The 16,493-nt window shown below is 39.7% G+C and overlaps 1 protein-coding gene and 1 pseudogene across 3 annotated transcripts in view; one reads left to right on the top strand and one right to left on the bottom strand.

Annotated features, from left to right (window-relative positions):
- PHF20 (PHD finger protein 20) overlaps positions 1-16,493 on the top strand; it is a 134,076-nt gene that overhangs the window by 45,237 nt on the left and 72,346 nt on the right. For all 3 annotated transcript variants that reach the window (XM_075563694.1, XM_075563692.1, XM_075563693.1), the window contains one exon: positions 15,164-15,335. In XM_075563694.1, the coding sequence (XP_075419809.1) occupies positions 15,164-15,335 (172 nt within the window). The remainder of the gene's footprint in view (positions 1-15,163; positions 15,336-16,493) is intronic.
- On the bottom strand, positions 14,078-14,475 carry LOC142423313 (small ribosomal subunit protein eS24 pseudogene; annotated as a pseudogene).

Raw genomic sequence — 16,493 nt, 5'->3', positions numbered from 1 at the left:
TTTTTTTGCAATGAATCAGCAGTTTTTGCCTTTTTTGGCTGAGTAGTATTCCATCATGGATGTACAGTGGGTTACCCATTTTCCTGTTATGATAAACATCCATTTACAGATTTCAATGAAAACATAAGCTAAGATTTCATTTCTCTCCTTGTTTAAAAAAAGTGATGTGAGTGCAAGGTTATATAGCATCCCTTCCCCCCCAAGCTTTCTTAACACATTTTATGGCATAGATTGCAATCCCCACAATGCAATAGCCCATGTCCCACTTCTCTCCCTGTCTCTTTGTCCTCTTCTATCCTGTTCTGCCTTCTGAGCTTTATCCTTGGGCAAGTGCTGCCCTTTTGAGCTTATGTGGTTGAGTAGTCTAAGGCATATTTACCTCCTGATGTTATTGTTCACTTTAAATAGCCCTCTCATTGATTTTCTGACAGTTGAACCTTAGGAGTTAATAGTGAGTTGAGTTCAGTTCTAGACAATTAAAGAGTGTCTAAGAGCCATAGCCTGAGTGGTTCACTAATCTCTTTCAGACATCTGATCTTTAAACATTTTTTTTAATTTTGAGGGTTTACATTTTTATTTATTTATTTTTAATTTTGAGTTTTGTTCTACATTTTTTTCTTACTCTACTTAGAGTTCCAGGTGCTACATAGTCTCTCCAGAACTGGTAGCTTCATTCCTCTCTGACTTTTATTATAATTATTATTAATTTATATGTTGACATAATTCACACACCCTAAAAATCACCTTTTATTTAATTTTATTTTTTAATCATTTTATTAGGGGGACATACAACTCTTATCACAATCCATACATACATCAATTGTGTAAGACACATTTGTGCATTCATTGCCCTCATCATTTTCAAAACATTTACTCTCCACTTAAGCTCCTGCCATTAGCTCCTCGTTTAACCCCTTCCTCCCCGCTCCTTCCTCCCTCACGAACCCTTGATAATTTATAAATTATTATTTTGTTATATCTTGCACTGTCCGATGTCTTCCCTCACTTTTCTGTTGTGCGTCACCCAGAGAGGAGGTTATGTATAGATCCTTGTAATCGGTTCCCCCTTTCCACCCCACCCTCCTGGTGTATCGCCACTCTCACCACTGGTCCTGAAGGGATCATCCGTCCTGGATTCCCTGTGTTTCCAGTTCCTATCTGTACCAGTGTAAATCCACTGGTCTACCCATATTTGTAAGGTAGAATTGGGATCATGATAGTGAGGCAGTGAGGGTGGGGGGGGGAGGAAGAAAGCATTTAGGAACTAGAGGAAAGTTGTATGTTTCATCGTTGCTACACCTGCACCCTGACTGGCTTGTCTCTTCCCCGCAACCCTTCCTTCTGTAAGGGGATGTCTAATTGCCTACAGATGGGCTTTGGGTCTCTACTCTGCACTCTCCCTCATTCACAATGATCTGTTTTTTTGTTCTGATGATGCCTGATACCTGATCCCTTGGACACCTTGTAATCACACAGGCTGGTGTGCTTCTTCCATGTGGGCTTTGCTGCTTCTCAGCTAGATGGCCGCTTGTTTACCTTAAAGCATTTAAGACTACAGACGTTATATCTTTTGATAGCCGGGCATCATCAGCTTTCTTCACCACATTTGCTTATGCACCAGCTTTGACTTCAGCGATTATGTCTAGAAGAAGGTGAGCATCACGGATGCCAGTTTTATAGAACAAAGTATTCTTGCATTGAGGGAGTACGTGAGTGAAGGCCCAATGTCCATCTGCTACCTTAATACTAAACCTATAAATATATGCACATAGATCTATTTCCCCATCCTCATATATACATTCCATATGTACATGCCTTTATTTAGACCTCTATAAATGCCCTTTGCCTCCTAGCTCTTTCCTCTATTTCCTTTGACTTTCCTTCTGTCGCACTATCATGTTCAACCTTCATTTGGGTTTCAGTTATTCCTCTTGGTTACATTCCCCTTGATCACGCCCTACCAGGCCTCATACAGCCTCCTCACCACCGATTTGGATCAGTTGCTGTTCCCTTGTCTCTGGGTTTGTTAACATCACTACCTTTCCCTCCACCTCCCCTTCTCCCATGTGCTCCCAGAACTGTCAGTCTCCTTTTTTTTAAAATCCAGATTGTTCATCCAGCCTATCTTATTTAGACAGACCTGCACATTTTGTTTGTAGATTCATCAGTGAGTAGTTTGTTAACAATTTTTGGCTATTATGAATAATGTTGCTGTGAACACTGTGTACCAGTTTATGTGTAGACATAACCTTTCAATTCTCTTATGTTGGTGGGACCTAGGAATGAAATTGCTGGACCCTGTAACTTTAAAAAAATTGTTTTATTGGCAGATAATTTACATATCATACAATTTAATCATTAGAAAAAGAAAAACTTCGTGGTGGCTATGTATGGTTCTTTCTCTTTTGTTTATTTATTAAATCACTTTATTGTGGGCTCTTACAGTTCTTATAACCATCTGTACATCAATTGTATAAAACACATTTGTACATATGTTGCCATCATCATTTTCAAAACATTTTCTTTCTATTTGGTATCAGCCCCTCTCGTTTTCTACCCTCTCACACTCGTGAGCCTTTGATAAATTATAAATTACTATTATTTTCATATCTTACACCCTGCTGTCTTCCTTCATCCATGTTTCTGTTGTTTGTCCCGCCTGGGGGTGGCTTTAAAAAATGAATTTTAATTCTAAAATGCATTTAGATGTGTTGAAAATGGAAAGATAGTATATAGAAAGTTATCCTATGTGCCACATCCACTTTCCCTTACTCTTAGCATATTAAAATACAAATGTAAGACATATTTCTCAACCAATATCGGTAAATTATTTTAACTAAAGTTCGTATTTTAGTCAGATTTCCTTAGTTTTTATTCCAATGTCCCTTTTCTGTGCTAGGATCCCATCCAGAATGTTTAGTTGCAATGTCTCCTTAGGCTTCTGGGCGGAGCCTAATTTAGCCTGGGTTAGTGTTTACCCAGGCAAGTGTGGAGGGAGAGAGGGGCAGAGAGTTGAGGATATATATTTAATTAAGTGAATTTAAACGATGAGAATATTGACAGGATGAAAGTGAGGGTGGCAGTAGGCAGCAGGAATAGAATGAATAGGGTTCCCAGAATAGATTCTGAGACTGTAGAGAGGAAACAGATCAGGAGTGGTGGGAGATGAGCATATAAGTGAATGAGATTTTAAGCATTGTCAAATGCCTTCTAGGAATAGGATAGTGGTGGTGTTTCGTCAGTCATCAAATCTTGACTGTTTCAGGCCATCTGCTGAGTACTGAGGGAGGGATGTGAGAGTTGTAGGGATGAATGAGTGAGAAACAATCTGGATGGAGGAGAGAATAATCCAAGACATTTCCTGCGTAGAAGTGTCAGATGTTAATTAATGGAAGTTGTGACACGATGGGTAAAGAGTTAAGACATCCAAAACATCATGCAGTTTTTCTGCTGCATAATCATCCCATTGTTTTCACAACAAACATCTTCCCTCCCCATGGCGTTTCAGCAAAGGCTGCAGATGGCTTAGAGTGTTACTTGTGCACAGAAGTCCTTTGCTCTGGAATATGTCCCGAGCTATAAGTAGAGGAATACTTTGAATCTGGAAGTAAAATGTGTACTGTGTGTTGCAAGGGGGTTTTTATATAGGGAAGAATCTATAAGCTGTCTGAATGCTCAACTCCTTTGGGGAAATCTGGGCTAGCCTCTAAGTAGATTAAGTTGGTGGCTAAGACAAGAGACTCCCATCTCTATGTCTGTTGTTACTACAAAGACATGTACAGGTGAAGCTACACAAAGGGGAGAAACCTCTCCCCTGGCTCTTCACTAGGTCAGACGATTTAGGTCCTACCCTTGGTTTTCATCCTCTTAGGGACTCTTTATGAGCTTCTATTTCATCAAATGTAAAATGCATACAGTGATAATAACTCGGTACTGTACTTTACCGGAAGCCCTCGTGGTGTAGTGGTTACCCTTTGGGCTGCAATCTGCATGGGCGGCAGTTTGAAACCACCAACAGCTCTGCAGAAGGACTGTACTTTCTGCTGTAAACAATTACAGCCTTGCAAACACAAGCGGGGTTGCTATGAGTCAGCATTGACTCCATGGTGTGAGTTTGGTTTGGTTTAGGTACTCTACCTAAAGTAGTCATTTGTTGTTGCACCTATGATAATTAATTACAGTTATTTTTCCATGTAGACATGTTTGTTCCCCTGTGTTAGACTTTGGAGATACTGCAGTGAACAGGGACAGAGTTCTTGTTTCTAGGAACACCTATAATTCCCTGAGGAAGCAGGTCATAAAACACAAATAAGCGGGAAACAGAGAGATTCTTGCACATGGAGCAAATGCTATAAAGGAAGTAAGCAGGAGAATGGGGGAGTAGCCTCCTGGAGAATGGAGTAGTCAGGATTTCTGTGGCTATCTGTGGGAGGATGAGTGTGTTGCCTGGAAAGAGTGGGCAATAGGGAGAGTGCTTGAGGTAGAGGGAACAGAGGAGTTTGGGAAGGAAGATGTGTCTATGTGAGTGTGTCTTGTAGCATGGGTTCTTTCTCTCCACTAGTTTCTGTGATCAGACATCTTTAACTCTTATTTCTGAAACAGCACGCTTCCTGGCCCAGTGTGGACACTCAGAGAATGTCTATAGAATCGATGACTTTCTCTTCCTCAAGTTTTTGGTCATTCACCTTATTCCTTTTCAGTTAACAATGGCCACACTGGCCTTTTTAGGTTCTTGGTTGGCTTAGTGACCATTCACATCATTTGCTTATAATAAAGTCTCATAGATAACCTAGTTTACTCTGAAGTTTTGATAGTCTGCCTATTTAAAAGCTGAATTTTGGATAAATCCAAATTTTTAGAATTCTTTGACCCTTGGAGGAATACTGCTCTTTGACTCATTTGTTTGTCACGGTGACTACAGCACATGCATGTATACCTCCTCCAAAATGATAGACCTCACGCTGCACTAAAGTCTGTTTGTGCAATGCACATGCATTGAATTGACTCCATGGTAGCGAGTTTGTTTTCTAATTTCCCCAGGTACAGTCCACATGCTAAGTTTCCTCTAAAATTGCTTTTCCAATTTCCTAGCATCTGACTTCTTCAAGCTCTTGTATTAGTCAGTTCAAGAAGTACAGCAGGTGGTGGTTGCACAAAATTGTGAATTTACGAAATACTGCTGAATTATTTTAAAATGGTTAGTTTTGTTATATTTTACTCAATTAAAAGGCACCTTAAAAACATTAAAAAACCCATAAAAATTTTAAAGATCATTTAGAGGTCAAGAAATAAATCAATGCAGATTGCTCATTTTTGTAAACCACGCAATGCTTTTATGGACTTGGTTCCTGTGAGTGCTGTATATGCTCATATGTTTACACATGCTACGTTTTGGACACATCACATGCAAAGAAATATGGAAGTTGATTTTCAAAACGAGGTGAACAAGTTTTGTCTAGATTGATAAAAGTAATGGAAGAGGTGAAGAACTACCTTCTGAAGAGACCTCAGAGTAGTCCATTTAAAAATTAAAGCTTTCCCGTTTATTGTTTTAGCCTAGCATAGGCTGAGACCAAAGCCAAACAGAAAAGGCATAATGCAGTAGAATTATGAAAGCTTCACTTATAAAACATTTACAAATTTTGCTAATAAGAAATTAGGAAACCAAGTGTACTTACTAGATGATTTAATATTTATTCTAGTAAGTAATGATAACTTGAATTTAGGATATCTTTTTATTATTTCATAAAGTAAAAGAAAACTATAAAATCGTATTGACAGACTGAGAAACAATTGGATTAAATTCTGTACTTGATTTTTTACCGTAGTTTAACTTTTGTTGAGACCATGCAGCAGAACATAGAGTAATGCAGAAGTTTCCATGTGTACCCTTCAGTGACATTGATTCCACTCTGCACAGTTGTGCAGCCACTTTCCCGCTCCTTTCTGAATTGCTGCTCGTTAGTGCACAGCTCCCTGCCCCTTCCGCTTTCTGTGAGATCATTAGAGTTGCTGTCGTCAGTTGTATCCCATATATATTTCTGAAAAGAGCACAAAAGGCTAAAAACATACATTCTTTAGTAGTTAAGCTAAACTGTTGTTTGATTTTAAAACTTATTCCAGGAGAAAATTTTTAATCTTAAAAAATTTTTTTTTAAGCTTTAAAGGTCATCTCAGACAATCGTTTCAGGGCTCATCCAGCCTCCGTGGCTTCAGAAACTCTGGATTCTTTGGTGACTTGAAATTCTTTTCATTTTCTCCCTTTTGATCAGGGTTCTTTTATAGAATTTTTGATGAAAGTCAAAATGTTTTCTTGGCGAATCTGTGGTATATTGCTATAGAAAAAGGAAACGAAGAGTGTGGGAGGTGGGGGAAGGGAGGAGGTGTTGGCCAACCCAGGGACAAGGCAACAACGAGTGGTTCAAAGCCAGTGGAGGGAGGGGATGGAGGACTGGTAGGGAGTGACCAAGGGCAAGGTCACTGAGAGGAACTACTGAAACCAGAATGAAGGCTGCACGTGGTAGTGGGATGGGAGGAAAGCGTAAGGAAATAGAGGAAAGGAGCAGGAGGAAAAGGGCATACATAGAAGCCTAAAGACAGACATGTCATATGTAAATATATTTATGACAATGGGGGAAATAGACTTATATGCATATATTTATAGGTTCAGTAGTAGGGTAGCAGGTGGACATTGGGTCTCCTCGCGCGCACTCCCTCAGTGCAATAGCACCTTGCTCAGTTAAACGGTCATTCCATGATACCCACCTTCCCGACGTGATCACTGAAGACAGACGTGTGCATAAGCAAACGTGGTGAAGAGAGCTGATGGTGCCTGGCTATCAAAAAGATATAGTGTCTGGGGTCTTAAAGGCTTGAAGGCAAACAAGCGACCTTCTAGCTTGGAAGTAACAAAGCCCACAGAGAAGAAGCACACAAGCCTAAGTGACCACGAGGTATTGAAGGGATCAGGTAGCAGACACCAAAGAACAAAAACCATCATTGTGTGATCACCTTCCCCACATAAACGCTGAAGACGAATGTGTACATAAGTAAGTGGGGTGAAGAAGGCTGATGGTGCATGGCTATTGAAGATATAGCATCTGGGGACTTAAAGGCTTGAAAATAAATAAGCAGCCATCTAACTCAGATGCAACAAAGCCCACGTGGAAACAGCATACCAACATGTGTGTTCATGAAGGGCCGAGGGGACCAGGTTTCAAACAACAAAGGTGGGGGTGGAAAATCATATCATTGTGAATGAGGGGAGTGCATGATGGGGACCCAATGCCCATCTGTAGACAGCTGGACATCCCTTGCAGAGGGGTAGTAGGAAGGAGATGAGTCACTCAGGGTTCAGTGTAGCAACAATGAAACTCAAAACCTACATCTAGTTCTTAAACGCTTCCTTTCCCACAACTATCATGATCCTAATTCTACCTTGCAAACCTGGTTAGACCAGAGGATGTACAGTGGTACAGTTGGGATCTGGAAACAGGGAATCTAGGACAGATGAAGCCCTCAGGACCAACGGTGAGAGTGGTGATACTGGGAGGGAAGGGGGCGTAGAAAGGGGGAATCAATCTCGGGGATCTACATATAACCTTCTCTCTGGGGGTTGGGCAACAGGAAAGTGGGTGAAGGGAGATGCCGGGAAGTGTAAGATTAGATAAAATAATAATTTATAAATTATTAAGGGTTCATGAGGGAGGGGGGTTAGGGGAGGGAGGGTGAGGGAACAAAGGAAAATGAACTGAGTTCAGGAACCCAAGCGGAAGGCAAATTTTGAAAATGATAAGGGCAACTAATGTATAAGGATGCTTTACTCAATTGATGTATGTATGGATTGTGGTAAGAGTTGTATGAACCCCAATAAAATGATTAAAAATATAAAATAAAAGAAGGGAAAAACAAAAAAAAAGGAAAAGGAAACGATCACCTTGATTAACGGTATTAATTAGAAATATTTTTTTTAATTAGAAATCTTTAGTAAAACTTCATACTTAATGAAGAAATAGTAGAGCCATTTTTATTAAAAACAAGGAATGCTGATTATGCCTGCTAAACTTCAACCTCATCTTTTTTTTTGAATTTTATTTTATTTTATTTTTTTTTAATTTTAACAATTTATTAGGGGCTCATACAATTCTTATCACAGTTCATACATATACATACATCAATTGTATAAAGCACATCTGTACAGTCTTTGCCCCAACCTCATCTTTTTAAAAAAAAAATCATTTTATTGGGGCTCGTACAACTCTTAGCACAATCCATAATCCACCCATTGTGTCAAGCACATGTGTACATTTGTTGCCATCATCATTCTCAAAATATTTGCTTTTGGCTTGAACCCTTGGTATCAGCTGCTCATTTTCCCCCTCCCTTGCCACTCCTACTTCCTTATGAACCCTTGATAATTTATAAATTATCATTATTATTTTGTCATGTCTTACAATGTCTGACGTCTTCCATCACCCACTTCTCTGTTGTCCATCCCCCAGGGAGGAGGTTATATGTATCAACCTCAATTTTGAAGCACTAGTTACTGATAGCATAAGACAATTAAGACAGGTCAGTTTTGAAAAGAAGACACAATAATAAATTGAATGTGATATAATAGTCTACTCAGGAAATACAAAGGAATTAATTGAATTGGTGCCATCCACTTGGTTCCAACTAACTGAGCAATCTTATGAAACACTGCCTGGTCCTGTACCATCAAAGCGAGTGAAAGAGGTGAAAAACCACAGCAATGTAACAAGACTTTTCTATATCTTCCCAGCTATCCCTATAGATGATCAGTTTTTTTTTAAAGATGATCAGTTTTATTAATTTCTGCCTGTCCTTCTAGTATTATTGAAACATTTAAATGCAAAGAAAAATAAATATAAATTCTCTATTTTTTCTTTTCTAACACAAGAAATAGCATACAAGGTGACTGTATAGCTTTTTTCGCAATGTGACAATATGCCTTGAACTCTTTTCTTTGTTTCATAGAGTACACCTTCAACAGCTGCATAACATTCCATTTTGTGAATGTGTTACACTGAAAACCAAACTCATTGTCATCGAATTAATTCCAACTTGTAGAGATCTTTACAGGACAAAGTAGGTGTGCCTCCTCCCTGTGGGTTTCCGAGGCTTTAAATATTTATGGGAGCGGAAAGCCTCAGCTTTCTCCCAGACAGTGAGTGGCAGGTAATTGTGAACCTGTGGTTAGCAGCCGGCTTGTGACCCAGTATACCACCAGTATAAGCACAGTAATCATGTAGCTATTGGTTTGGTGCCTACCCATTAGGTGCTTAAACCCCCCCAACAAATAAACTAATTTAAAATTTTAATTTAGTTTTACTTACACAAGTATGTGACTGCACCCTTGTAGACACTTAGAAGCAGCTGTATTGCTCGTTATCACCTCTCGCCCTCTTTTATTGCCAGTTTGGTGTTCTGCCTACTCCTTCCTAGTATATTCCCGTTGGTTAGAAATGTGATTCCCAGCCGCAGCGTTAGTTTGGAAATTAGAGCTTTATCAAACTGGTTGTTAGTTGCAGGCATTGCTAATGAAGCTGGAAATCTGCTCTTCTGCCGATGCAAATTCTGTTCTCCGGTCTTTTCATTAATTTTGCTTTATCTTCTTCAGTTCTCCTTTTGGTTGTCCACATGTTTAAGTTGAGCCAATAAAGTAACAGCTTTTGTAGGTAAAAAGCAGCCGATTATTGGTAATTAAAAAATAAAAAAGGCAAGGGCTAGACCACATCCGTCTTTACAATCCTTTCCAAGACCTGGAATTGACAGACTCGGTCAGAGGTACTTACTAAAATCCCGTTGGCTAATGAAGCTGAGCTGTCTCCAGAGCAGCTTCTGTCCGCCGTCTCCTGCAGTGCAGAGCTCCTGAGTTACACTCAGCCAGAAATGACTTGGAAGAAAAGACTGGTGATCCGCTTCCTTAAGGTCACCGATGTAAAAAACGATATGAAGCCCAGCCACATAAGACCAACTGCACAGCTCTTGCTGACAGTTAGTCAGTGCTGACTCATAGCGCCCCCCTGTGGGTTTCCTAGATTGTAACTTTACAGGAGTAGGAAGCCCCGTCTTTTCCCTGTGGAGACATTGCCCGCCACATGGATTTCGGCCTAATACATACATGACCACTACACCACCAGGGTTCCAACAGCAGTGTTTGCCCCTGAAAGCCTCAGGAAGCAGGGAGGGGCAGGAAAAGAGGAGCAGCTAGGGAGGATGTGGGAAGAGTGCTGGACATTGAGAGGTTGTAGCCAATGTTACAAAATAAAATGTGTATAAATTATGGAGTGGAAAATTCATTTGCTCTGTAAACTTTCACTCAAATGACAATTAAAGAAAGCGGAAGGAAAAACAAATCCTGGGGAGCCTAGTGCAACTCGGCAGGTCATGGGGCTGCTGCTGTGAGTTGGCTTCAGTTCAACAGTGTCTGGAGGTTCTGGTTTTCCCCAGGAGTGATTTGCATCCTTGTCACACTTGAAGGAAGTAGCAGAGGATTTTGCTGTCTCCTTCATCAGTCTTCCTGACTCGTTAGTTACTGGGGAGCATCCTGGAGAGGTTGAGTTAGGGCTGCAAACAGTGAGATTGCCAGGGTTTTGAGCGGAAGAAGGAAGTTTTAAGCTAATGGGCTGCAGAGTTTCTGTAGATCTTGAGTGTTCAGTGGAGTGTCTGCAGAGGATTTAAAAATTCATTGCACAAAGCTAAACTTCCTAGGCTTTTAGTGGGCACTGGCTAGTTTGCCCTCTAAGAGGTTGTCAACCTTGTATTTTGCTAAATAAGGTAATTTAAAATAAGTACCTATTATTAATATTCTTAATAGTTAATAGATGCTCATGGTACTACATTCAGAACATACAAAGGATATACATTGAATTAAATAAGTCTCATACTTCCTCTCCAGTTCCCTAACTATCCAGTTCCCCTCCCAAGAGGCAAACCGGTTGCTTGATCATCCTTCCAGGGATAGCCCACGAATTTACAAACAGGTATGAATGTATTGGTTTTCTCCCCTCTCCCACATAAATTGGTCGTGTGTTACAATAATCCTTCTATATCTTGGGAGCTACCCCACCTCCTACATCTTATCTTAGAAGTTGCTTTACATTAGTATACAGATAGCTGCAGTATTATTTTTTTAATGACACCACAGTATTATTAAAAGCATTGAAACCACATGATTTAAAACATTGTTTTAAATTAAAAAAATACTATTGGGGGCTCGTACAACTCTTATAATCCATCCATACATCCATTGTGTCAAGCACATTTGTACATTTGTTGCCATCATCATTCTCAAAACATTTGTTTTCTACTTGAGCCCTTGGTATCAGCTCATTCCCCCCTCTCCACTCACTCCCTCATGAACCTTTGATCATTTATAAATTATTTTTTCATGTCTTACACTGCCTAATGTCTCCCTTCACCCACTTTTCTGTTGTCCGTTCCCCAGGGAGGGGGTTATATGTAGATCATTGTGATCGGTTCCCTCTTCCTACCCCCCACCTTTCCCTTGCCCTCTTTTAAATTTTTTAAAGTATATTTAAGCACTTAAATTAAGGGGAAAATATCAATTCAGTGTAAAGAACAGTTCTATAAATTAAATCTTGCACTGTGGAAAATTAATTCCCAAATCGATTCAAATAACTGTGTTTGAAAAAAAAGAACAAAAATGTATCTTAAGATGACACAACAAAATGTTATAATGTTTATATGTGCACATATATATAATTTTTTAAAAAAGAACTGTGTTTGAAAGCCTTTGTTTGAGATAGCAAGTGTTAAAACCAGGGCAGAGTGTGAGATTCTAACTAAGATTCAGTAGTGGGTTGAATGAATGATAGGGCAAGAAATACAGAATTGAGATCTCTATGTCCTCCTCCCTATTTTACAGAGATGAACAGATAAGGGATTCTGTACTGATGTCCTACAGTTGTGCTCCTTAGTTCATGAGATCATATGATTAGCCAATCTGCTGTCAAGATGTTTCGTTTTTGTAGCAGCTGCTGGTTGGCTAGGAGCAGGGAGAGTAGTTTCAGCATCGTTTATTCCTTCTCTTAATACTTTCTGATCAATTACTGCATGCATAGCACTATGAAAATTTGAAAAGCACATGCTGTTGTCCTGTGTGAATAATTCCCACTTGTGATGGGGCCTTTACTTGGGAGTGACTGAAATTGGAAAGGGTAGTAAGAGTTGTCAGGTGAGAGCCTTGGGACTGAAGAACTTATAGGGCAGGTGGCCTTTGAGAAAATAGGGATAATGGAATTTTTGCCGAACATTTATTCAGTGCTCTGGATGGACAAGGTACTGTCATAGGTCAATGACAAACCACAACCACCTACCTTAGAGGATAATAGTGTAGGATTGAGGAAGACACAAATCAGGGAGCTGGCCTGTTGACTAGGGAGCACATTTTATTAGGCAACTCTATAGGTGTTGGGGGCAAGAAAGGAAAATGGCACAGATCCAAGATGAAACTAGAAAGTATAGGCAGACCCAAATCTTCTCAATTGGCCATAGCAATCTGATTTAACGCAGTGTATTTAAGAGAACACGCACATGCACTATTTTTAACCTTTTATTTTCAGAACAAACAATTTATTTACATGATTGAAACAGTTAAAAAAGTCTTAAAAGGTATACTGCCCACAAAGTCGCCCTCTGACTTCGTTTCTCTGACCGAATTCCCTTTTGTGTCATTGGTTTTTCTAAGTTGGACACAGAAACCACCCTGGATGTTTTCACTTACAGAGATTTAGCACAGAGAATTAGGTCCTTTTTAAAGAGCTGAACGAGTGAGGGGGTTCAGGAGGCTGCTCTAGGATTGAATTGTAAGGGCCTACCACTGGAGCTCTGATCTGGAGGTCAGAATGTCCACTCTTAATTAACCCGCCTCTCCTGTTTGTCATGACGCTGATGACTAAGCATTGGAACCTTGCTGTTGTCGACCAGAAACAGCAGCAGCAGCACCTGGTACCTGGTTAGAAACTCTTTAAAACGTCACCAGCTAAATCGGAACCTGTGTTTTATTAAAATCTCTGGTAATTTGCCTGTGCAGTTAAGTTTGAGAGGTCCTGCATGGGAGCAGAGTGCTTGGTCACCACTGCTGCTTCCTAACCCAAGCGCCTTCTTGAATTTTGTTTCCATTTGAAAGGGAGTTGGGAAATGTAATTGTCGGTTTTCCCAACTCTTATTTTAGGAAAGTATGAATGGAGGTTGAAGGAACCCATCTACTGAACTGATCATACTTTAGCAAAAATAATCATTATACTTTCTTGTGTTTCCTCCAGATACTTTATGCTTTATATGAGAGGGCTCCAAAAGGTTTGTGGAAAAATTACATTGTATTTAAGTTTCATTTTGACACAAACTTTGATACCCCTAAACATATGTGAAAATAATTTTTTTCACTTGAAAAATTTTAAAATGAGCTATATAGCTTATATGGTATTCTGAACCTTGAGTTTATCATTTCACATTTTATCTTGGGAGGCCTCTCCATATCATGACATGTATAACCATATTATTGTTTTTTTAAACAACTGTATGGCTTTCCAGTAAGTGGATTAAAATTGTTTAAAATTGAGGTGGTCTTTTTGAGAATGATGAGGGCAACAAATGTATAAGGGTGCTTTACTCAATTGTTGTATGTATGGATTGTGATGAGTTGTGTGAACCCCAATAAAATGATTTATTAAAAAAATTGAGGTGGTCTAAGAATTACAGTCTTGGAAACCCACAGGGGCAGTTGGAATGGACTTGATTGGCATGAGTTTGGAATACAATCTAAAGGGAGCTCTGGCGGCCTAATCTGTTCACACACTGCAAAATCAACAGTTTAACTCACCAGCTGCCTTAAGGGAGAAATTTGAGACTTTCTGCTCCCATAAAGATTTATTGCCTCCGGAAACTATTCTGCCTTTTAGGGTATTTTAAGTTGCAGTCTACTTGATGACAATGAGTTTAAGCTTTCTTTTCTTTTTTAAAAGATTTTATAGTTTTTTAATTCTGGTGAAAAATCCACATAACCAGTGCAGATCAAGTCACTGTAGACATTTTATTCTTTCTTTTTGCCAGCATCCACGTTGGCCTTTGCAGTCCCCCTGACCTTCATTCTGTTATTGCGTTCCTTGCATTGTTTTCTTCAAATCTTTTTCTTCTAATACAGGCCATGTCTCTTGCAAGTCTGTGTTTAGGTTCGTTTTTCTTTGCATAATCCAAAGAATCGTAAATCATGCTGAAGCCAGTAGTCTTGCCAACTCCAAAATGGGTTCTAAATCCAAATGCAAAAATGACATCTGGTGTGGTCTTGTATATTTTAGCTAGTTTTTCATGAAATTCTGTCTTAGGCACTGTTGCGTTCCCAGGGTGAAGGACATCAATAACTATTTGTTTTCACTGAAGTAGTCGGTTGGTCATGAACTTCCTGGTCCAGATGGTTACTGTGTCATTCATGATGGCGCAGAACGCTCAAGCAGCCAGAGACGAAAAGGAGGTACTCCTCCGCCGGCCAATCATATCAACGCGCACAAACTAAGTTTACTTTTAATCCAGTTTGAAAGGAGCTATGGTGGCACAGTGGCTAAGTGTTCTGCTAACTGAGAAGTTGGCAATTTTAACTCAGCACTTGCTCTGCAGGAGAAAAGACCTAGTGCTCTGCTCCCATGAAGATGATAACCTCGGAAATCCTATGAGGCATTTCTGTTTGTCCTTGTAGGGTTGTGAATACAACAACAACACAGTCTAAATTACTTGGTGATTCTAATTTATTGGCATGTATAAAATACAATGTAGCTTTAAATGTTTGCTTTCTGCCTCCACTCCTGTGTGGCTGGGTCTTTTATATGAGTTACCTTGTTTAACTCGCATCTGCAACCAAATGTACTGGATTTTCTTCCTCTACTTTATATGGGAACTCAGCTTTGAAAAATTAATTTGGTAATTGTGGACTAAGGAGTAGCCAAATTGGGATTTGAACCAGTTAGCTTCCATCACCTGTAATTTGATAGTATTATTGAAACCCTCAAATGATTTGTGGAATATTTTGATAACCAGTTTCTTTGGGAAGGGATTTGGGGATGTCCATTGAATATTTTTGTGAGTATTAGAAGCAATTTCAATTTTTCCCACTTCTCTGACTCAGGTATCCAGCTCACATAGAAGACATTGACTACGAAGAAGGAAAGGTACTCATCCACTTCAAGCGCTGGAACCACCGTTACGATGAATGGTTCTGCTGGGACAGTCCGTATTTACGCCCTTTAGAGAAAATCCAGCTGAGGAAAGAGGGCTTACATGGCGAAGAAGGCTCGTCTGTGAGTAATTTCGCATTAGAGAAGTTCTGTAAGGCGCTGGATCAGCTATTGTGCAATGCAATAGCTGTGGACCAATCCCATTTAGGCCCATGTGTACAACTGGGTCTTTTGAGAATCCTGGTTTTCATTTAATCAATTGATGTGATTAATGTGACAGCTCACACATGAACCTGGCTGAAGTTCTTGAGTTGATGATGGGTGGAGACCTTGTTTTTCTTTTACAGCATTGTATCCTCATCTTAGAGAACAGTGCCTTGAAGACATAGTAGGTCTTCAGGAAATACTTGTGCAGTAAATAGATGAATGAAGGATTAAATTTTAGATTCACAATCTTACAATCTTACCGTCTTTGCGGTCTGATTAGTTACTCAGCAATCATGCTGCGTAGTAAACCATGCCACCTCATATTTAAGATCAGGGATAGCTTTCAAAGAGCTTGGACCTGAGAGGAGGGTATTCCCATTTTCTAAATGTTATCATTTGCTTGGAGCTTTTACTGATTTCTTCTTTTTTGTTTTTTAATTCATTTTATTGGGGGCTCGTACAATTCTTAGCACAATCCATCCATCCATCCATTGTGTCAAGCACATACGTACATTTTTTGCCATCATCGTTCTCAAAACATTTGCCTTCTACTTGAGCCCTTGATATCAACTGCTTGCTCACTTTCCCCCTCCCTCCCTCCCTCCCTCCCTCCCTCCCTCCCTCCCTCCCTCATGAATCCTTCAGAATTCATCATAAATTATTATTATTTTGTCATACGTTACACTGTCCAATGTCTCCCCCCGCCCTCTTCTCTGCTGTCCATCTCCCAGGTAGGAGGCTATATGTAGATTCTTGTAATTGGTTCCCGCTTTTACTGACTTCTGAATGGAGTAATGAAGCATTAATTTTGAGTTTTTTTAAAGAGACATTGAGATATACAGAGTCATCCTACTGCCTTCAAATTTGACTCAACCCAGTATCTGTTTTCTGGTTTAACCCTGATCTCTATTAGGCTCTCCCCCATACCCACTTTCAAATCAGTAGGATTTATCTCTTTTCTATCTTAATTATTCAATATTTATTGTACAGAATGTATCCATGCCAGCTGTGTGCTGCATGTTCTACATGGTGGTAGGATACAGTATGAAATATTAAAGGTGAATGGGTGCTTCT

The sequence above is a fragment of the Tenrec ecaudatus genome, chromosome 12 (assembly GCF_050624435.1).
Source record: "Tenrec ecaudatus isolate mTenEca1 chromosome 12, mTenEca1.hap1, whole genome shotgun sequence".
NCBI lineage: Eukaryota > Metazoa > Chordata > Mammalia > Afrosoricida > Tenrecidae > Tenrec > Tenrec ecaudatus.
This window is presented reverse-complemented; position numbering and strand designations above follow the sequence as displayed.